The 23,029-nt window shown below is 38.7% G+C and overlaps 2 protein-coding genes across 8 annotated transcripts in view; both read right to left on the reverse strand.

Moving 5' to 3' along the window:
- LOC117019053 (pantetheinase-like) overlaps nucleotides 1-8,021 on the reverse strand; it is an 84,198-nt gene extending 76,177 nt beyond the window's left edge. For all 7 annotated transcript variants that reach the window (XR_004422424.1, XM_033100415.1, XM_033100405.1 and 4 more), the window contains exons 1-2: nucleotides 7,791-8,021; nucleotides 6,370-6,500 (exon numbers count right to left, since the gene is read on the reverse strand). Coding sequence is in view for 6 of the 7 variants with exons in the window: in XM_033100415.1 (XP_032956306.1) it covers nucleotides 6,370-6,500; nucleotides 7,791-8,003 (344 nt within the window). In the remaining variant the exon portion in view is untranslated. The remainder of the gene's footprint in view (nucleotides 1-6,369; nucleotides 6,501-7,790) is intronic.
- A 6,244-nt stretch (nucleotides 8,022-14,265) lies between these two features.
- LOC117020619 (vascular non-inflammatory molecule 3) lies at nucleotides 14,266-22,856 on the reverse strand. The gene is made up of 7 exons (XM_033103280.1): nucleotides 22,546-22,856; nucleotides 22,313-22,443; nucleotides 19,062-19,254; nucleotides 17,361-17,652; nucleotides 16,187-16,560; nucleotides 15,328-15,501; nucleotides 14,266-14,660 (listed from the first exon to the last, which is right to left on the reverse strand). Exons 1-7 carry the CDS (start codon nucleotides 22,756-22,758, stop codon nucleotides 14,532-14,534), a joined length of 1,506 nt encoding a protein of 501 aa, XP_032959171.1. The 5' UTR covers nucleotides 22,759-22,856; the 3' UTR covers nucleotides 14,266-14,531.
- Between the last annotated feature and the right edge of the window lie 173 nt (nucleotides 22,857-23,029).

Here is a 23,029-nt window from a genome sequence, read left to right on the forward strand (position 1 = left end):
TCCATTTTCATGAAATAACATTTTCCATCACTTTACTTTCTGTCTGTGTGTGTCCTTTGATCTGAAGTGAGTCTCTTTTAGGCAACATATGTAAGGGTTTTGTTTTCTTACTCATTCAGCCCTCCTGTGTCTTTTGATTGGAGCATTTAATCCATTTACATTGAAAGTAATTGTTGATAGATATGTAGCTATTGCCATTTTATTATGCATAATTTTGATTCCCTTTTTTTTTTTTCATTTTATAAAAGTCCCTCTAACATTCCTTGTAATGCTGGTTTGGTGATAATGAACTCCTTTAGCTTTTTCTTGTCTGGGAAGTTCTTCATCTGTCCTTTGATTTTAAATAATAGCTTTGCTGAGTAGAGTACCCTTGGTTGTAGGTACTTGCTTTTCATCACCTTGAACATTTTGTACCGATCCCTTCTTGCCTGCAAAGTTGCTGTTTAGAAATCAGCTGACAATCTTATGGGAGTACCCTTATAAGTTACTAGTTGCCTTTCTATTGCTGCTTTTAAGGTTCTCTCTTTGTCTTTAACCTTTGCCATTTTAATTATAATGCATCTTTGTGTGGGCCTGTTAGGGTTCATTTTGTTTGGGACTCTCTGTACTTCCTGGGCTTGTATGTCTATTTCTTTCATCAGGTTAGGAAAGTTTTCAGTTATTTCTTCAAATAGGTTCTCAATCCCTTGCTCAGTCCCTTGAGATATTGCTCTTTATTCTCAATCACCACACAAAGGTTTGGGGCCAACCTGTTTCGAGACGCTGCCCCTCCTACCAGTCTTGACGTATCTGCTTTGTATTCTTAGTTATGAAATTTCTGTTCAGCCAGACTTCAGGTGGTTCTCCAGGTTGATTGTTCTATAATTTAGTTGTCATTTTAATGTGTTCATGGAATGAAATAGGCACAGTGTTTATCTACTTTGCCATCTTGGATCTCTCAATGTGGATTTGATTTGTATTTCCCTGATAATTAGTGATGTGGAGCAACTTTTGGTCATTTCTGTATTTCATTGGAAAAAAATGTCTATTTAGGTAATTTGCCCATTTTTTAATCAAAAAAAGTTTTTGCTACTGAGTTATAAGAGTTCCTTTTATATTTTGAATATTAACCTCTTTCAGATATATGGTTGGCAAATATTTTCTCCCAGTCTATAGGTTGCCTTTTCATTTTGTTGATTGTTTCTCTTACTGTGCAGAGCTTTTTAGTTTGATGTAGTTCCACTCATTTATTTTATTTTTCTTTTTTTGCTTATGCTATTGGTGTCATATCCCAAAAATCCTTGCCAATAGCAATAGCAAGGAGTTCTTTTTTTTTTTTCATGATTTTTTTCCTAGGGGTTTTACAGTGTCAGGTCTTTTGTTTAAGTCCATTTTCAGTTAATTTTTGTGAGAGATGTAAGATAAAGGTCCGACTTCATTCTTTGCAGATGAATATCTGGTTTTCTGAACACTGTATGTTGAAGAGACTATCCTTTCCCCACTGAGTATTTCTGGCTCCCTTGTCAAATATTCTAATCTTCTCTGTATCATTCCAATTTTAGTATGTGCTGCCAAAGTGAGCACAGAGAAGTTATTGTTTAATAGGTATAGAGGTATACCTATTGTTTAATAGGTATAGAGGTTGAGTTTTGCTAGATACAGAATTCTGGAGCTAGATGATCGTGATGGTTGTATAACAATATGAATGTAACTAATACCACTGACTATAAATTCAAGAATGATTATGATAAATTTTATGGTATGTGTGTGTTACCACAATAGAAAAAAAATTGGGGTAAAAAACGCTTGGAGGTAAGAAACGGGGAATCTTACTCAGGAAACTAGTCAATGTTTAGGGAAGAAAAGGGTAAGGGGAATTTAAAATATGCATTTGGGTCTTAAGAGATAGAACTCTGCACAAAAGGCTAAGAAACCTATTCCAAATTTAATAGACAAAAAGGTTCCATTAAATAATTTGAGGACAGAAATAACATGATCTGTATTTTCTTTAAGATTAATAGGACAACAGACTATAGAATGTACTATAATTATGAGAAGCTAAATTAGGGAAATCATTAGGAAGTTGTTTCAATTGTTCAGATTAGAGACAACAAGGTTAGGACAATGCCTGCCAGTATGGAAAGATGGAAGTTTTGGAACACTTGTTAATGCCTGATTTCTTTATCATGTTACCAGTAGTTGTTCCAGGAAAGCAATTAAAATGCAATTTTGAAAAGTGAGACCTGAGAATATATAACATTTGTTTATTCTGTATTGACACAACCCTACAATAATAAATGGTTAATACTAGGTTATTGAAGAAAAACCTCGCTGAGCATAAGATAACTGTTGAATGAATGAAAATGTGGTGCCATCTGCTGGAAATAGTAATGAAAGCTTTCTTTGAGTATCAAATCCAAACCATTAGGTCTACAAATTGGTGCAAAACCATAGCAATCATCTACAAAACATATTCTTGTAAAAGACCAAGAAGAAGGGAAAAGCACATCTAAAAAAATATTATTTTAATGCACTTATATGAATGACCATCTCTTAGTTCCGCCTCATTTGTTTCAGTTGTATCTGAAACCCACAGATATAAATACAACACATTAAACCTCTTGAAACATATTTACTCCAAGTCCTTCCAGAGCACCTAACATGGTAGAATAGGTATATGAAATATAAGCCTGGTATTTTGGATTTCTGAAACAGTCCTGATTTCGTATTTTCCTCCTGTCTCTATTAATCTTAAAAGTGCATTGTATATTCTAATATATTTCCACTTAAACTACATTTCTCAGACTGTTTTCTATGTCCAGAAAAGGTTCCAAAATTCCTTGTTAGAAGACATCTTCGAATTTGGAGTTTAAAAACACATTTGTCTTATGTGAGCCTGAAATCATTTAATTCATTACATTTGCCAAGCCCTTAATGTGGGCAGAGAGTTCTGTCCTAGTGTTATTGGGAACAGAAGAAGGAGGTGAAATAGAAAAATTAAAAATTAAAATGTATTTACTAAGGCTTATTTCAAAGTGTTTAATCTCAAAGTATAACAAAATCATTAATTATTGAAGAAGACATTTAGTAACTTATAACAAGCGCACATTAAATATTCAACAAATATTTGCTGGATCCTCAACACACAGTGCACCATGCTAATGTGGGGACAGAGCCAGGAGAGCAGTTTCCAGGCTCTCGGCCTCACGTGGAAAGGTGCTGGCTCAGGTAGTAAATGGCCACCAACTGTGATTGGATGGTCATCAGCTGTGGCTAGTTGGCCGTCAGCTGTAACCAGTGAGCCATTGGCCACTAATATAACTGCTGTGGCTACGCTAGCAGAAAATGGGACCTAGCAAGAAGATGGTGGCTGAGCCTGCAAGCAGCTCAGTGAGGGTTGAGAACAGTGTGGCTCCTGCTTCCTATGTCTCCAACCCAGCCGCCAGCGAGAGCATAGTGGTATGATTCCCCTATCTATGGCTCCGTGCGTGCTCCTTTTTGGCCTCACCATGTCCTGCGTTCTTATGTGGGGAACGGGACTAGAGACCCCAGAAGAGACCCCACCTGTCACCCTACATGACAAATGGCGCAGCAAGCAGGGTCTCCCGCACAACACTAGGTATGTGAGCCTCCAGGAAAAGGACATTCTAGGCAGAGCTGTCCAAGTGTACAGTGTGGGAGATACTGAAGGGTAAGACATGGTAGGCACACTGCAAAATCATTTAGTCTACTGGAGAAACCATGTATGCACACAAAACCTTGAACTAACAGTACAAGTAATATGTAATCTAATATCAAAATGCTTTTTCATACAAGCTAGCTAATTAGCAAGTTTTTCCTTTTACCTTATTGAACTAATGATTGATTCTTCAATCTGCAAACCAGACCATAGGTGCAGACATTCACTGTATGAAAGGATGTCCCTTATACAAGGACTCGTACACACTCACCTAAGAAATAATCAATGACAAAATAAAGGTGACTAAGTAAATTTGTCTTTGAGTTAGATTATTAGACATAAGTTGTCTCTCAAGAATCTGTAAGCTTTCTTCTGGGAGGCGATGAAAGCTTCTGAGCCAAATTCTTTCTCTCTTAGCCTCCCAGGAACTCTCAGAACTATGCTGCGTGTCCAATTGTAATTATCAGCCCACTTTCAGCCTTGTAACAACTACTTTCTCTACTTTATTCAGGTGGCTTATATTTTGTTTTGATATCTAAACTGTCCAATTTTTTAAATATATAAGACTTAGTAAGAAACCTCAAATCCTTCTGGAAGCATGTGAAATATAAAGGCTAAATTAATAAACAAAATAAAAAAGACAAATGATAAGGGCCTGTTTCCATAACACCCAGACTAAGTGGTGATGTAGGCCCCCAAAAGGATGGTAACTGAGGAAAGAAAAAAATGGACTCAGTGGATATTTCAAACATACTCAGCAAGACATGCTATCTGATTGTATGTGAAGAATAAGGGATCTTACCTCTCTTTTTCTCTCACATTCTACATCTAATCTTTCAGCAAAACCTGTCAGAGCTGCCTTCAGACTTTATTCAGAATCTGGTCATTCCTCAGTACCCAAACTTCTACCATCTTGGTCCAAACACCATCATCTCCCTGCCTCGATCACTCCAATGACTGCTGGAGTCTAGTCTCTACATTCTCTGCCAACGAAATGATGGTGTTTGGACCAGAGAGCTCCTTATAAAACTTAAGTCAGAACATGTCACTTCTCTGCTCAAAACTCTCCAATGGCTACCTTCTCACTCAAATAACAGAGTCATAAGCATGGCCCACAAATCCTTATGTAATCAGGCCCCTCTCAATTATCTGTCGCCATCGCCTACCCTTTCTCCCCCCTCCCTCACATCATTTCAACCACACTAACCTTCTTGCTGTTCCTAATCTGCCAGACACAAACTCTGACCACAGATCTTAGTAGTTAGAATTCCCTTGTCCTGGAATGCTCTTTTCTCAGATACCCACCTGCCCTACTCACTCACTTCCTTTAAGTCTTTGCTTAGATATCACCATAAATCCCTCTGATTACCTAAAAAATGTAAGCCCCACATTTGCCACCATATCTACCTTTCTTGATGTATTTTTTTCAACAACATTTGCATCTATCTCATATCACAGATAGGTAGATTAGGTAGGTAGATTAGGTAGGTAGATAGATAGATATAGACATAGATAAAATTCTCTTTTTTTCAATTGACTACCTCCCCACACTAGAATATAAGACTCAGATGGACAGAGTTTTAATCTGTTTTGTTCACCTCTTATCCAGAATAGTGCCTGGACATAGTAAGTTCTCAAAAAAAAAAAAAAAGAAAGAAAGAAATTGAATAAATTAATGAAGGCAAGGAATGGAGATGTAATTGGTTGATGGAAAACATAAAGAGAAAATCAGACTCCTTGAAATGGAACATCCTGGTGGGGACTTTCCAGAGACCCTTGGAAATTTGATCCTAGAGAAAGGCCATTAAGAACCAAGTGACGTCACGTAATGGAAGGAATCACAGAGTTCTTGCCGTTTAGAATCTGAAGAACTTGTATGGGAAATGGCTAAATAAGAAATAGTTATAATACAATAAAATATGAATAAAGTAGATGAGCAAGGTAAATAATATCGAACTTTGTCAAAATCAAGGTGTCTCTATAAGCAGTCACAACAGTAAGTTTGTGTGTTTTTGAGAGCAATTCCAAAAGAGGAATTTCTACAATTTTAACCATGGTGCATATGGAAAGAAGTGAGTTAAATGACATGATTCTCTTAGATGGGTAAGATGATGTTTTTCTTATGTTAAAAGTAATAGTGCTACTTTCATCACACTTCATATCTCTTTATACCAGACTTGATTTAAATCACTTACACAATTCTGGTACAACACTTCCGAGGTTGACAATTAGCTTAAGCTTTAAGGATTTCATATACATTAACCTCCTTAGCTCTTTTATGGATGAGAAAGGAACATCTTAAATTCTAAACTAACATGTGACTGACTCTATTTTGCTATTTAGTCATACAGTTTTCAAATGACAGATCCAATAGGGAAACAATTTTCTGCTCATGAGTAAGAAGGCAGAAGAGTAGAGTTTGGATCTGGTCTCCCACTAACCAACTGCCCCGTGACCCTGACCAAGTTACACAGCATCTCTCCAGAGTCAGGCCCTCAATGGGAATTCACACTGAATTTGATGATTTCTATGTTACCTTCCAGTACTGATTTTACAATTCATATTTACTTTTCTATTAAATGTATAGATGCAATGAAAAAAATACAACTATATTGAAACTTAGAGTTGATAGGAGAGCTTACGTAATGATCTACAAAATTTTCCTAAGTAAGCTCAGGTTCATGATTTTTTTTTTTTTTTTTTTTTTTTACCTGTTGGGATGATTACAAGGGATCCAGTTCACTTGAGGGTTTGGGATATCCTCCAAGTATGGGTAGATAGATTCCCTGTTGAAGTTCCAGCCATAAATACCATCTTCTGGAGTTACAATAATATGTGCACCCTGTTAAAAATGCAGCTTATTTAAAATATTTCTCCAATAAGCAAACAATGAAAGAGGGGTATGCTAGAGGACCTGAGGAACTGAGTGGCTGAGGAATAACCATTCTGTATTGTTTGTCTGTTTTTTCTTTCAATCGTATTCCTTTGTTTTTTATGTTTTCAATTGATTTTCTTTGCCCAACAACTTTCATTTTCTAATCCCAACTTCATCCCTTCTTTATAACTTTTTCATTTTTTTCCCTAAATAGCTTTGCAGGCTATTCACAGATTTGCTATCCATTGCAGTTCTTAGCTTGTCCCCAAATCACTTCCCTCCCTGAACTTTGGCCAGTTGTTGTGCCTGAGTGTGTAGGGATTGATTTATAACTCAAATTCTCTGCTTCACCTTCTCCTCTGCTCCAGCCTTCCCTGCTCCATACCCTGCAAATGGGATTCCTGCTTCTCAAAAGGAAGGGGCTCAGACACTGCTTACCTGGAGGGTGTCAGGCCTGAGCTAACCCCGGCAGCTTTGTGTGGGAGAGTCACCTTGAATCCTGCTCTGGCCTTTAGGAAAATAGTTGGACTAAGAGTGAAAAAGAACCTCAAAATTCTTGATAACCTTTTAAATTGTCATACGTACAAGAAAGTATATTGATAGATATGTCTCGTGTACATCCTTGACTTCCATCACACTTCATATATCCCTCATCGATACCCGATTTACGAATATCTTTATTTAAACCATACTTGTTTGAACCACACACTTAACCTTAACTCTTCCTTTAACTCAAGGGCTTACTATGCATTAACATATATACTTTTCTCTGTAATTAGAATGAGGTATGAAGTGTGAAGTATATGATACATACTCCTAAGTAATTTGCAACTTAAGTTTGTTTTGGTGTTGTGAACAAACCCCAAAACTGAGAGAACAAAAGTACACCAAGGCCACTAATACTCTAAAAATCGCTCCCAGTCCCTGACTCATTTCTCCTCCACCCTCCATCTGTAGCAGAAAAGGGCAACAGTGTCGTTATATTTACAGCAAGTTCCTCAAAGTTTTGCTGCCCTTTAATGATAACCAAGCCGTTCTTTTCTTAACTTTATCTCACTATTCGCAAAGTAACAGTGTCCTTTTTCTAATAATTTGGAGAAGGAGGTAGGACTCTGGCTGTAAAACAAAAGTCCTTGGCTACCCTGACACATGTCAGGATGTACCCTGACACATGTGTAACTGACCCTGACAGTGAGCCTGTCTCCTTACACCCCACTCTTTCTCTACATAGAAGCCAGCACATTCAAGAGATGGTACCTGTTTTGCTGCCGATATGATCGCTCCCTCCAAAAGATCCAGATTTTGGTTCATTAATGCCAATGCCTCTTGACGGGACACTGCTGTTAAAGTGGCATTTGGCAATATGACTGCATGCTCATAAACAGCCGCAGTGAAGGTGTCCAGGGAGCTGGCTGTTAAGACACAAAACACTGAAATTGCCACATACGTCAGCAGTTGAGACATAGTCATGCTGAAGTCCAACGATTGCTGAAAAACAGAGCAAGTCCTGATATTTATAGAGAGAAACCAGAATAAGTCACGTGGGTACCAGAACTTAGTACTTTAAAGACAAATCAAAACATGTAACTTTAAGAAAACATTGTAGTTTTACATCGTAAATATAGATGTAAACAAATTTTATATAACAAATGACCCTCCCTTATTTCACTCCTGAGGGCTGAGAAGATTGTTCAGGCCATTCTCCGTGTAGATGGCTGTTTCCTCCCTAGGTACGTGTCTGAGTCCAAATTTCTTCTTTTTATTAATAGAAAACACCAGTCAACAGATTTAGTGCCAAGAGTACTCCAGAATGACCTAATTTTAATTAATTTCATCTGAAACTGATAACCTACTGTGCTGAGATCTGTCTGCCTGCCTCTTGCAAAAGTTAAAAATCGAGAGACATGGTTGGTGAAAAGAAAAGCAGGTTTATTCAGAATGCCGGCATTCAGGGAGGATGGCGGACTCCAGTCCAAAGCCACCTCCCGTTTCTAGATCGGGCAGAAGTTTTATAGGTACACAAGAAGAACAAAGGAAAGGGGGAGTCGGTCAGACAGGTTCATCAGACAGGTTCAAGGACTGACATCCTTCCTGGGGTCTGGCCTGTTTAAAGACAATGTTATCTCCAGACTCTAGACTTGAACGTGGCATGTGTGGCCTGGGGCTTTATGAGTATTCCTGAGTCCGGGCGCCTGAGAATTAAGAAACTGCTCTTTTCAGGTTAGGATGTTGTTAATTAACGAGGTATGGGTGGCCTTGAGAAAGGGAACAAAAGAGAATTCTTCAGTTAATCAGTGAGGGGAGAAGCAAAGAGGAAATAGCCGACTATCAGGGCAGATCTCACTGCAGACTAGCTAGGTTTAATAATACGCGGCTAGTTAGCAGGGATACAGGGCAGATCTCACTGCAGACTAGCTAGGTTTAATAATACGCGGCTAGTTAGCGGGGATACAGGGCAGATCTCACTGCAGACTAGCTAGGTTTAATAATACGTGGCTAGTTAGCGGGGATATGCAGTGAGTCAAACTGCAAACTAGCTAAATCTGATCACGTTATTGATTTACTGGATTTCACCCTCACAGAACTATCCTATTTCCAAATAAGGTCACATTATAAGGTACAGAAGATCACGACTTAAACATAAATTTTTAGAATTCATACCTTTTAGGACTTTAGCACATAGCAGTATATGTAAATAATTTGAAGAATAAATAGGTTTAAAATTTTGAAATTATTATTATTATCATCATATGAATATGTAAACACTATATTCACTTTAGTTTCCTCAAAATGGGGAAGCCAGGACAAAGAAGAATACAAAAGGGTCATTCGTTATCTATTGCTATATAAAAATTATCCTAAAATTTAGTGGATTCGACCAGCAAGCATGTATGGTGTCACAGTTTCTGTGGGTCAGGAATCCCAGGGCAGCTTAGCTGGGTGTCTCTTTTACAGTCCAGTGTCTCTTTCACAAGGCTGCAACTGAGCTGCTGACTCAGGCTGCGTTTATCTCAAAGCTTGGCTGGGGGGAATTCACTTCTCAGCTCCAGGCTCACTCCCATGATTGATGGCAGGCCTTAGGTCTTCATTGGCTTTTGCCCAAAGATGAGTTCCTTGCTTCAGGCTGTGCTAAAAGGCGGGCAGCTCATATCAAGGTATCTGGCTTCCCTCAGAGTCAGAGAGCAGGAGAACCCATCCAAGACAGAAGCTAGTCTCTTAGTAATCTAATGTGGGGAGTGATACCTCATCACTTCTGTTGTATTCTATTCATTAAAAGCAAATCAGTAGGTCAAGCCTACACTGGATGGGAGGGGATTTACACAAGGGCATGAATGAGGCAGGGATTATTGGGGACCATTTTAGAGGCTGTAGACTAGGGGTGTCCAAACTGGCCTGTGGGCCAACTGCGGCCCGCAACCCATTTTTTATTGGCCCACAGCAAATTCCAAAAATACATTTAGTTTACTTAAATAAACCAGGTGAGGCAATACGTACTTCACCTCGAGTGAGTGGCCCGGCTGTTTGTGTGTTTTACCGCAGATGGCCCTTGGTGAAAAACGTTGAAAAAAGTTTGGACACCCCTGCTGTAGACCACAGGATTAATAAGAGAGTGTAAACAATGACAGGGAGAACAAGAGTGAGAACTAAAGAGACAAACAGAGAGAGACTAGAGAGAAAAATAATGGAACAAGAGCTTATAATAAGTAGGACAATTTTGTTTCAGTTGCAAATAAGTATAACATGTTTTATATTTACAGAACTAGTGTTTATGATTATCCATTTAATAATTAGATTTTATTTCGGATGGTGTTTTTATAGTTCAATTTGCAAATGAGTGTGTCTGATTTTTTATTTTTATTTTAGTACTGAAATAAATTTATTATGTGGCTACCAAAGTAACCAAGAGGCTGTGATTACCCAGCCCCCCTGAATCTACAGCAAACACTAGCTCCCTCTACTTGCTGACCTCCTTTTGGTTTTCCATTCCCAGGTGGGTGGGGACACACAGACTTCACAATGAGATATAATTGTTACATAACAATTTATAAAAGGAAGCTCTGAAATAAATAAGAAGCTCACATTGTGTTTCCAGTCTAACATAGAAAAAGCTTGAAAGTCGTCTCTCCCATCTTCACAGCAAGGGGAAAGCAGAACAACTGAAAATCAGTAACTTTTGTTAGCTGTATCAGAGAACTGAGGTCACAGGACAAACCATTGCCCCAAAATGGGAGAGACAGGCTTACTGTAAGCAGAAGTCTACTGTTGGAGCCAGTACTGGAGTCGATATAAAAATGTCCAAACTTGTGCAGAATTTTTATAAGAGTTTATTTGAGCCAAAACTGATGACAATTGCTGGGAAGCAAGATCACAAATGCCCAGGAAACTGACAGTTTTGCAGTTTCTTTTATGCATTTGAAATTAAGGAGGGCCTGTAAGGAAGATTATAAGAAAGTGGGAGAAAACAAAGCAGGGATTGGATTACAATAGTTAACAAGATTATGTGCTCCCTTGAGGGTGGTTTTACTTGAGGAGTCTGAAAAGAGGCATTTCAAAGGTATGTTACCCTAGATTCACAGAAACAATGAGCAGGGTTTGCTTAAGGTAAAGATAAATTTTTTACTAAAGAAGTTATATTATCTGGAGCATGACTACACACCATGATCTGCCCAGTTAGGGATTTACCTTAATATAGGGAAGGAGCATGAGGACTCCTTTCACAAAAGAAGCAAGTAGGAGGTTGGATTCCAAGCCTGCTGCCTACATGCTGCAAGACGCAGAACTCAGGCAGACGTTAATCAATCACACAAAACAAACCATCCAAAGGCTATTGAGCAAAGACATTCCATTGTGGCCATTCCCGTAGTTAAAGCTACTACAAACAAGCCATGGGTTGTGTTTTACAAAAGTTAAATATAAACCTGTCTCTATTCTTTTTGCATGGTACAGAAGTTACAGATAAATCTACCATTGTTCTTCTTTCCTCCTTTTCCCATACCAAGCAATTTTCCATAGAAACAAGAAAACATATAAACCTTAGCCCGAAGGGTAGAGGGGGTCTCTCTTCCACGAGAGATTAGAGACTCTGTCTGTGGGGTGGCCTTCCTGTCCTACTTGCTCTCTGCTAAATAAATTTACTTTCACTTTAAACTCCGTATCAGCTCACGTTTCAATTCTTTCCTACCTGAAGCCAAGAAACTTCTCGCTCCCGGGCTCGAGTCCCACTCTGGGTATCCGTCTGGCTGCCAGCAACCCTGTGATGTTACTTTCCATAGAACTTCTTTTATTGTCCACAAGTGGAACTGGTGAGGCACCCGCAGTGTCTCCTACAACACCTAAACTGGGTCACCTGATCACTAATGCCACTGCATCACCGTTGGCATGTAATCTACAGTGTGCCAAACGCAGCCTTGCTGCTCATACAGAGTGGAGAACCTGGGACGATTGTCTCCAACAAACCTGGTGTGTGGAGAAAATTCTTGATTAATACCTCCAGAGTTCTCCAGTCAAACCTGCATAGAAGGAAAGAATTGTTTCTTGAGAAGAAAAATGGGACATCTCACCGCCTAGAGTAGGTACGAGACCCACCATAGCTTGAATTTGGCTGACAAAGTGGTGATGACACCAACCCAGGCATCAGGCCCCAAAGAGAACTCAACTGTAAGTCTTGCCCAGAGCAAGTGTAGAGAACCAGAAACAGGAGGAAAGGAGGGGAGAACAAGGACCAAATATGGTGGGCACTGCCTCTTGCTCTTTATGTCCCCAGCACAGTGTACACAAAAGACCTAATAAATATGGCTTTTAAGGACATAGACTGATTCTTGCCCCAATACTGCCATTAGCTACCCTGTTTTCCCAAAAATAAGACCTAGCCAGATAATCAGCTCTAATGCATCTTTTGGAGCAAAAATTAATATAAGACCTGGTATTATATTATATTATATTATATTACATTATATTATATTATATTATATTATAAGACCCAGTCTTATTTTACTATAAGACCAGATCTTATATAATATATATAATTATATATTATATATACATATATATATCATAAATATGTATATGATAATGTGTATATATATACCTTATATATATGTGTGTGTGTGTATATATATATACCTTATATATATGTGTATATATATGTATACATAGTATCATATGATATTATATGTATATATAATATCATATAAGACCCGGTCTTATATTATAGTAAAATAAGACCGGGTTTTATATTAATTTTTGCTCCAAAAGGCACATTAGAGCTGATTGTCCAGCTAGGTCTTATTTTCAGGGAAACACGGTAACTGTACAACCTTGGATAATTAACATCCCTTAACAGTTATCTCCTCAGTTGATCCAGTGAATCCAGGTGATCCAGGGAGGTCAGCGCAAATGCTGATCTCACAGGGTGATTTTGAGGATGAGATGAGCTGAGCATTTGAGGACATCTAGTGAACTCTGCAGAGCCATCGGCATACGTGTGTATATATGTGTGCACATGCATGTGTGTGTATGTGTGATGTGATTTATAATAAGAAATATGTATTTGATCTTTGTCCCCACAGGGCTCCTGAAACCCTTAGATCCTTGGTGATAAGAGCAATAAGGGTGTCTTTTGTCATGTTAATGAGGTAACTTTTGGAAAGCAACTAAGAGTGGGGGCTGGATGCCAGTGGGCCAACCGTGTGATGAGAACTTTCCGTCCCAACCTCCGCCTCAGGGCTGAGGAGAGGGGCTGAAGACTGCATTCAATTACACTGGCCAACAATGGAATCAATCATGTCTATGTAACGACGGGCTCAGAGAGCTTCTGGGTTGGTGAACACAGAGAAACGCTGGCAGGGTGGGATGCTCAGAGACGGTGTGGAAGCTCAGTGCTCCTTCCCCATACCGCTTCCATCTGGTTGGTCCTGATTATATCTTTTTATAATAAATTGGTGATCAAGTGAATAAAATGTTTCTGAGTTCTGTGAGCTGACCTGGCAAACTAATTGAACCCAAGAAGGGGGTGTTGGAACCTCTGATCTATAGTCATTCAGTTGGAAGCATGGGTGACAACCTGGACTTGTTATTGCCTTCTTAATTGGGGGGTGAGGGGCACTCTTGTAGGACGGAGCCTTTAATCTGTGGGTGCTGATGCTACCTATAGACATATACTATCAGAATTGAGTTAAATTGTAGGACATCCAGGTGGTGTTGGAGAATTGCTTGGTGGTGTAGAAAACCCCTGATGTATAGTTGGCGATAAGAAGTGGGGTCAGAGTCAGAATTATGGTGTGTATGTTAAAAGGTTATGTTAGGCAGAAGGTAGGCCATGAACAATAGGAGGTGTGGGCCATAATGTAACTGGTGCTTTGCACCACCCAGGTGCATTCCCCAGGGACTAATTTTGTGGTCAGAACATCCTTGAAAAGAGGGAAGTAAAATCCATCTAAAATTATCTGGTTTTTGATGCCTGCACAGAATGTTAAAGTTTACCGTTGGTTTCACTGTACCCTCATTATAATACAGTTACAATAAATTAGCATTGCGGTTCCAACCACTGCACCCCCACCCCCGGGTTTTTCTGTGTGTATTGGGGGTACGGGCATGTGCAGAAAAGAATGGGATCTATAACGTCAATTAAATGACTCAAGTCACACACAGGGGAAATTGGAGTTAGACAGAGGTCAAGTCACATGAAAACCCAAAGCCGGATCTAAAGAACTTTGCAGCCAACATCCATTAGTAATACTGAAGTACATCTTGACTGTATTATACATAATTACACAGACTTAAATGCATCTACATGGAAGATGAATGCAGCTCCCATAAATGAGTTTGTGCTAAATCTAATATGTAGAATTTGTACACACATCTATGGCTTTTTAAATCTTCTTTTGTGTGTTGTTTCAGCCAATTTATGACATCTCTTATAAATGACAGCAAGGGCTCTCTCTTTTTCCCTCCCTCTCTTTGCTAGGCTAATCTTGAAAGAGTGCCAGTAAAAGGGGATCACTGCAATTTCCCTGGTCCCTGTCCTAAGCGCGGAGGGTCCTTCTCGAATACTCTTCCATACAGGGCCATCACTAATACAGGCAGAGGAGCTCCGCTCCTGCTCTTCAGACGTCCATCGTTTGAAACCTGATCAAAGAAAGCAAAGGATTAACTCAGTGCAGAATTTGGTTCCCAGCCCAGATACCTTCTCTGACAACATCTCTAGTAAAAAGGTCAGAGGATTTAGTATCAGATGACCCATCCTTCCGATCTAAAGGTCTAACAACAGAGGAACTTTGGGTAAAAATGCAGCATATAAATCTATTGCACAAGGGATTAAATAAGATAATGTATAACAAAGAGTTCTTTTAACTCAGGAAACACTAATAGAAAGTATAAATTATTACTATCATTATTACAACTTCTCAAAATAACACATTCATGAAATAAGTTGTAGAAGCATTATTTAACGTAAGTTGGACCTTTACCCCATGCACATAAAGAGAACATTAGTTGCCAGCTGTCATCCACAATCAATATTTTTATTTTAATTTCCCCATAATCTCATTGTTGCCTTGGATCTCACAATGACATTTATGTAGAAAAATGAATCCCAAATTTGCCGTCAGAGCTTAAAGGCAATCTAGAACCACCAACTCTCTTCCGTATCATAGTTGCCATACATCTTTAAAGTGTTGTTTGTATAATGTGAACCACGATATTGCAGTACTGCCTCATTATTTCACAGATTTTTATTATACCAGTCTACCCCAACTGTTCAAAAAAAAATAGATCACCCTGAAAAAGCTCCTACCTCATAATGTCTTTCAGGGGCAAGCTGACTCCCACTTAGAATGAGCTGTGGGAAAACATAACTTGTTCCAAATGTGCCACTGAGGGAGAATTCTTCAAAGCTGGTAAAAGCTGACCCCACAGGCTCCCCACAAGTTCTCAAGTCAGTGGTTTGACACTTCAGTAATGTGCATATCTAGGTAAAATACGAAAAGAGAAGCGGTCAGAAATCTTGGAAATATTTTCTCAGCAAACAACAAAATTTCAAGAAATAGAGGAATCTGTGTTAGGTTGCAAAGTGTTTCAAATGGCAGGTCATCATCTATTAGTGAATCCTAAAACCAATTTCGTGGGTCAGAATTAGCTCTTTTTTTTCCAATGAACCAAAATGGAATACACCAGAAATTTAAAAATCAGAGTGCATTGCACATAATTATAGCTTTTCTAATTCCAATTTGAATCATTTCATAAATGTTTGTTTCAAGTAAATAACTCTTTTAACTCAGTCACACATCTTGACAGCACTGATGTGATACAGACTTCTTGCTCTGGACTCTAGTTGAAGAGAGTTTGAGAAACACTGCTCTAAAGTAATGTGAGAAAAAAAGACAATGCATGGAAGTTGAAGCTTTTTAAACTTTAACCTGGCCTTCTAAGAACCAATCAATCAGTTTATGTTTTCACCTTATGGCCAAGAGAACTAATTTTGTTCCTGCTAAGACTGAACAAATAAGGTGTTTGGGGAGGGGGCGTGGAAATTCTGTGATAAATATAACAATACTCCAATTAACTGAATCCAGCACAAATTTTAAAGAAATGCAATGAACACCTAGAAGAAAAACTAACAAAGAAGCTGTCGTAACATATTTAAACATTTCTACCTGTAAGTAATACTGGCCTTCTGCTGTGTGCAGACCATCAAAAGCACCGAGTGCATACACCTCATCTGATCGCTTCTCAGACATCTTGTAAGTTAAGTGACAACACAGGTCTTTCTGGCAAACTGTATAATTTCCTGTGCTTGTCTGAAGCTCGGTGAAGGTGAACTCATCAAAATAAATCATCCCCATAAAATCAGACTGCTCAGATGAGAATGCCTTGACACTTCTGGCGTAAGCACTCCAGTCAACAGCTGCAGGGTGGGTAGGCTCGCGCCGAGGCCGGGACTTCAGTTCTGAGAGCATCAGCTGGCCACTCTCTGTTTCCATGTCATAGTGATACACCTTGACTGCTTCAGGTGTGTAAATTCCACTCCCTACGGGCAGCAGAAAGAAATACAAACATTGGGTTTAATTTTTGCATAGTGACAAACGAATAGAATCAGTCCCATTAAGAAATGTAATATAAAGTTATGTAAGTGTAAGGATTTTCAAGATAGGCAAGGAGATAGCTGTTACACTGGCATAAGTTCCAATTTGACTCTGCATCCTCCATAAGAGAGTACTTGTACTGAAATTATCATTTGACTTGGATAGCTTCTTTTATTTATTTTTTTATAAGCTATCCTTTTTTTTTCTTTTCTTTTTTTTCTTTTTTAGCCAACTTAACAACCAACTAGAAAATTCCCCAAATGTGCAGATTCATTTTAGCTCTCACCTGACTTATCTAATTTATTTGTATTTGAGATTCTTCATCCAGACAAATGGGTAACAGAGCTGTTAAGAGGGAGCCTGTATTACCTTGAGCATGGATACTATAAAGGACAAAGTGTAAAAACCCAATTAAGTCTAAAGCGCTTTTGTCACCTTGACAAGATGTATTTCAGTATTACTAATGGATGTTGGCTGCAAAGTTCTTTAGATCCGGCTTTGGGTTTTCATGTGACTTGACCTCTCTCTAACTCCAATTTCCCCTCATGTGAAATTGAGATAATAATGTTTGCATCCTTCTTTACTCACAGGGATAATGTTCCATTTCAGGAATGGTGGTATAGAACCCCATGCTGTGATTAATTTTGTGACATTGCAGTTACTAAAACACTCATTAAAGAAAAGTGTGGCTTGAAAATCAGCAAAGACTGTCACTGCCACCTGGTACATGACAGGAGTGAGTTACCTGTCATATGCATGCTGGTGTTGTGAGTATTTGCAGCAAGCAGGTTGACTCTCATGGCTCTGGCCCATGCCGAATGGAAGGGAACCGCCGACAGGAGGGGCAGCGTGTTGTACCACGCTGTGGGGTAGAGAACGCTGTCAACTTGAAGCTCATCCACCACCACCACAGCCGGGTCATGAGAAAAAATGTCAAAGCAAGTGAAAATGCCAAACTTCCCAAAGGGAGTGTCAAAAGTCACATGGTCTGAATCCTTGGGGAAATCAAACTGAATTTCAGGTGCAAAAAGATTGTACTGTTAACGACAAGCAAAGGAGAAAATTAGTAAGAAAACTGCCAAATAGATGTGATCAGTACCCATAAAGTCTTTCTCCCTCGCATGCTGATGTACATATTTAAAACTGTTGCACATAAATATATGTAAATCATACCCAGTGTACCACAGTCTATGAATTTTTACTGTGACATTAATTAAAAAACAATTTTCCACAACTAATGAATCAACCAATGAAATTATATCTACAAATGATATTTAAAAGGGGAATATTTTTGTCTTAAAATCAGAGGTTGACTTTTGAATCTGCCTAATTTCAGATTGTTTCCCACTGCATTCCTTAAATTACCAACAGCACTGCTCGTGTGAAGTCTAACATGTTAATGAAATAAATGTTGTCATGCCTCCCTGTGATACTGCTAGGTTTATATACCTGAGGGGGGGAGTTGATTTAAAATTAATTTAGACGATGTGATAGCTAAACCTTGTTAATGAGTAAGCCACTGGTAATTTTTTTTTTTCTTTTCAGCCTCATTATCACTCCAAAACTCCACTTATCCTGGGCTAAAGAGTACAGCTTATATTTTTCTCAGGTTATTATTTAGCCCGATTGTCTATGTGTGCTCTTTGACAACACTCTTCTCCCCCTCACGAAGGATCCTGTATTCCTCAACTCTCCCTCAAGTGATAGCCCACCCTTCATCCCGCAGTGATCAGCTCAAGGAATGCATGGGGCCTTATTGGAGTCAAGGGATGGTGAGGTTTATGCAAGGTTTCTAGGAGAGAGAAATGCACTTTCCTTCTGGATTTTGTTGCTATAAGGGTGTGAGCCTCATGTTGAGTAGCCACGTGGCTTTTAGAAGGACAGATAGCCTGAGAAGAAGCTAACAAAGGGCTAATAGAGATGGAGGGATGGGTAACAACTTTTGAGCCTCTGGGGGACAGACTGCATCTGAAACTGGACCTACTGTTTCTATAACTTATATATTTTTCAGGTACATAAGCAAGGAAATTTTTTAGGCCAATTTCAGTTGGGGTTTTCTATCACTGCAATCAAAGGAGTCATAATGGAATGAATGAGCAAAGTTTAGTACAAAATGTTAACAAATTGGACCAAAAAACTAACTCAGGTATTAAATCATGGATGAAACAGAGCATTTCTCCTTTCTCAGAGAATACGAAAATCTTTGTGAGGTTCTATTATCACATCTGTTTGAATATTCTGCCATATTGTGTTTTATGACTAGTTCAAACTCAGAACCCCTATACAAAACCAAAATATATTAAATCCTTGTTTCAACTAAAATGTAATTATTTAAAGACGTGTTCGTAACAGTTCTGTCACCAACATTCAACAGACAAGGATACATACATATCACAAGCAGAAGAAGAGGTAAATCAAGTTTAACTAAGACACAAGTAATTCTCACCTTATGGTAGCGTGCCACAAGCTTACCCTCAGAATCAAACACCACATTCGTGTTGTACTGGTAATGACCATCAGGGGGACAATTAGTGTCACTGGCATTGCATGGCTTCTTGTCCCCAATATTTGCCACGACGTAGATAGAGTTGTCCTTGGCCAGGCAGCTGAGCCTTTCTTGTACTGGGGTGTAGCCAAACCTAATTCAAATAAACTTACTATATTTTAATGATTTCCGAAGTTCCAAAGTGATACTTTATTTTCCCATTACTCATAATAGAACAGCTCTAGGTTAAGAACCAACAGAAAAGATTTTAAAACTCCCATGCAATATAGTTTTCATCTTGATAGAAGGAAACCTATTTTAATGGGCCAGACTCCAGATTGCAGTGCAAGACTGAAGAACAGAAAACATGGCAGAGGAAGAGGAGAAAGAAGAAAAGCAACACTTCTCTTATAAAGTATGAGGGAAGGCAAACAGAGGGCTTGAAATTTGACAGAGTCTTCTAATGGGGAGGACCTTTTCTATAATCCAAGCCATCGTCTTACTAGGAGGCAGTAAATTGTAGACACTGTGTAGATCATCTTGTATAAGAACAAATGCAGCATTATTTCCTAGAAATAAAGAAGAAGGAGGAGGAAGAAGAGAAGGAAAGGAGGGGATTAGAAGAAGGAAGAGGAGGAGGTGGATGGGAGGGAAGGAAGGAAGGAAGGAAAGAAAATAAAAGACAAGGAAAAAAACAACCACTTCACTATTTTGGCTCAGTTTTGTCATTTGTCAGTACAACATACCTAAGAGCTTCCTTTCTACCTTAGAGGGCCCTTGCAAGAAGCCCTAAGATAAATACAGATTATGAAATTCCTTTTCTAAGTAATGGCAAGTCTATTCACATTGGCGATATTTATCCTAGAAATAAGAAGGGGTGGAGGTGATAAAATCGCTGGAATGATAGCTGACTTCAAGTACTTGAAAGGCTGTAATCTGAAGGAGAGGAGTCGTGCGTCTGAATGTACTGTAAGGCAGTACGAAGACCAAAGGAAGGTAGAGAGAGGTTTCGGCAAAAAATAAGATAAAAAATAAGACAGCCACCAGAGCACACTGTCCAAGAAATGGATTCACTAGTCACTGAAAATGTCAAGTATAATAAGATGCATCCAAGCAATCAGAGGACATTCAATGATCATGACTCAATGTGTTTGCATGGCAGCCAGGTTAATTACCAATTGTGAGACTGCAAGCCTCTTTTTTCCTTCATATTTAAACTGGAAATAGTTATGCCTGCTACATAAATTGAATAAGAACATGTGCCTAATGTGCCTGGGACAATTTCTGGGACCAAATAGGTGCTCAATAAATAAATAATGGCCACTGTAGATTTTGTCACTATAAGAAGACAACCCAGGAAATGGATGACGTTATTGCTTTAGAGACTATTCAGGCTTTCTCCGTGATCTCTCAGTCCCTTTGCAATCGATGTTGAGCTGATCTTTGATTTATAACTATTGTTTTAGAACATGTCTTTTATTTTGCCTTCAGAAAAACAAGGGGATACTGTCAACACTCATATTCATAAAGATCTTTAATAAAATTATCATGTCATTTGTTTAATTTTTTCTTTTCTTGGCTAAATAATTAGGGTACTTTAAGATTTCCTATTAGTTCCTCATGAGCAAAGCCTAAGGAAGCATGGGACATGTCAGTATTCTAAATGACCGTATTTAAACATGGAAGGATGAAGGCAAGGTCTTTCTATTATGCCTCCTGGGAAACAGGAGAGCAATACCACTAGGAAAGGAACAGTGGTTTTCTTTACCAATATTACCATTATATTAAAAGCTGAATTTCTCCTTTTTGCCACACAGAGCTGAAAACTTGTCTTTTGAATAAGTGTCTGAAAGACTCAATCATGTTAAAGTTTCATTAATCACCTCCCTTCCCAACTTAATTTGTCAGAGGCTAATTAGGCATCAGGCCATCTTTCCCCTGGGAAAGTCGGTTTTCTCAGCTCAGGAGCATAGAATGTATTTTAGTCTAAGTCTCTTGAATGATTGCAAATCATGAGTCCTTCCTGCTCTGGGAAAAGCCCCATACTAAAGTAGACATTGAGTCATAGTTTTGTCATTCCTGTAAACGCAACCATGCGACATTTAGAGACTATCTTTCCAAAGGTGAAAAGCCCAGGGCAAGGCTTGACTCACAGAGTAGAGTTCCTGTATTGTAGCACTGGAACATTCCAATCAAGTTCAAGTGGCCCAGATTGTTTGAGTTCCTCTTTCTGTACAATAGATACAGTTCTGAGCAGACACATGTACATTTAAACTTGGCATATTAAATCACCTTTTAATGCATTGATTTTTGCCATTTATAAGATTTATATAGGAACTACTTTAAAAAGTAAATGAACCTGAAATAATCTATTTCATAAACCTTTCTTATGTTTTATGCAAAAGCTTTTTAAAGTTATGCCTAATAATTACTAAATAATTAGCTAGAAATAATTACTAAAATTTCTCAAAGGACAAGAACACAAAGAAGTTCAGACCCAGTTCCTTCCATTAAAAAGAAAAGCAATAGTGACTGTTAATGTTGGAAAGGGCATAATAATGTACAGATTCTATACGTATTTCTTCACTTGACAGTCTTGTCTACTTTGTAAGGGAAGGAGGAAAGGAAATTTTATTATCACTGTTTTGCAGATAAAGAAATAGACATCTAGTGCTTAGGTTATCTGCCATGTATCACTCAGCTAAGAGGTGGTAGAGTGTGGTCTTGGAAAAAAAACCCTTCCTCTTTCAAGTCCTATGCAATTTCCACTCACCATATTGATTCCATTGCAAATGACAGTGATATCAAAGCTCCTTGGAAATACAACCCATTCACCTTTCTACCATTCCCATGAAGGAGGCAAGTGTTCATGGCTGAAACAACTTACTTAAATTTGGGAACACAAGTCCTAGGTATTACAATTTTTCTCATTGTTGAAACTCAGTCAAGCACATGTACTATAAAAACCGTGTATACACATACTACTCATTAAAGAAAACTACAATAAATATCCAACCACTCATCTTCATCTCTAGTCATTTACCGAACAGGAGACGTGTGCCACATGGCACACATTATGAAGCATTAGAGGCATCCAAGTCCAATGCCATCGATCGATGATTTGTCAGCAAGAATACTAGTCAAGCTCACTGAATTTGTTATTTTACAATATCACAACTTTTTGTTCAAAAATAAAAGGATAATGACATTACCTCTGTGGGTCTTTGCATGGAATCCAGTTCACTTCTGGGTGTGGGATATCTTCCAGATAGGGATAAATGGTCTCCCTTGTGAAGACCCAGCCATAAATTCCATCCTCTGGTGTCACAATGATATGTGCGCCCTGTCCAAAACAAGTGGAGGCATACAAGTTTCTCATGAATTCCAAATAGTCACACCCTTACCAAGTTTTGAATTCCCTATACCAGAATAAAAAGGGCAATACCTGCCTGGCTGCCAGTTTAACTGCTTTCTCTAAAACATCTATGTTCTTGTTCATCAGGAGCAGAGCTTCTTCCTTTGGAACAGGTGTTTCTGTTCTATTCGGTAATATAACAGCATGCTCATACACCGCAGCAATGAAAGTGTCCAGGGCACCCACACTTAGGACAAAGAGGGTCAAAACTGCCCCGTATTTTGGCAAATACGATGCAATCATAGCTACAGTTTAGTACTCTTTGATGATCAAACTCAGATTCTTCTATCTTGTATCACTGGAAAAACTTCTGTGGCAAAGAACCTGCCCATTACCAGCTATTTATATTTTCTCATGAACATTGCACAAAGGCACAGAATACATTTCACAGCATTAAGGAAGGATGTTGTGCAAGAACACTGACAGCCAGAATTACGTAAGTGGATGGCCTCGAGTGTCCTGTGCTTTTGTTGATACTGTTCAGAAGTTCACCCAACTCTAAAGGAGGAATGAA

The sequence above is a fragment of the Rhinolophus ferrumequinum genome, chromosome 3 (genome assembly GCF_004115265.2).
Source record: "Rhinolophus ferrumequinum isolate MPI-CBG mRhiFer1 chromosome 3, mRhiFer1_v1.p, whole genome shotgun sequence".
NCBI classification, from domain to species: domain Eukaryota; kingdom Metazoa; phylum Chordata; class Mammalia; order Chiroptera; family Rhinolophidae; genus Rhinolophus; species Rhinolophus ferrumequinum.

Bases quoted from the DNA above. Each gene is read 5' to 3' on its own strand.
- LOC117020619 (XM_033103280.1), bottom strand. From the start codon at position 22,758: ATGATTGCATCGTATTTGCCAAAATACGGGGCAGTTTTGACCCTCTTT. The intron at 19,255-22,312 runs GTAATGTCATTA...TATTTGAATTAG, and splicing joins CCATGCAAAGACCCACAGAG to GTTTGGCTACACCCCAGTAC. The intron at 15,502-16,186 runs GTAGAAATGTTT...TATTTTACCTAG, and splicing joins AAGGCCAGTATTACTTACAG to ATATGCACATTACTGAAGTG.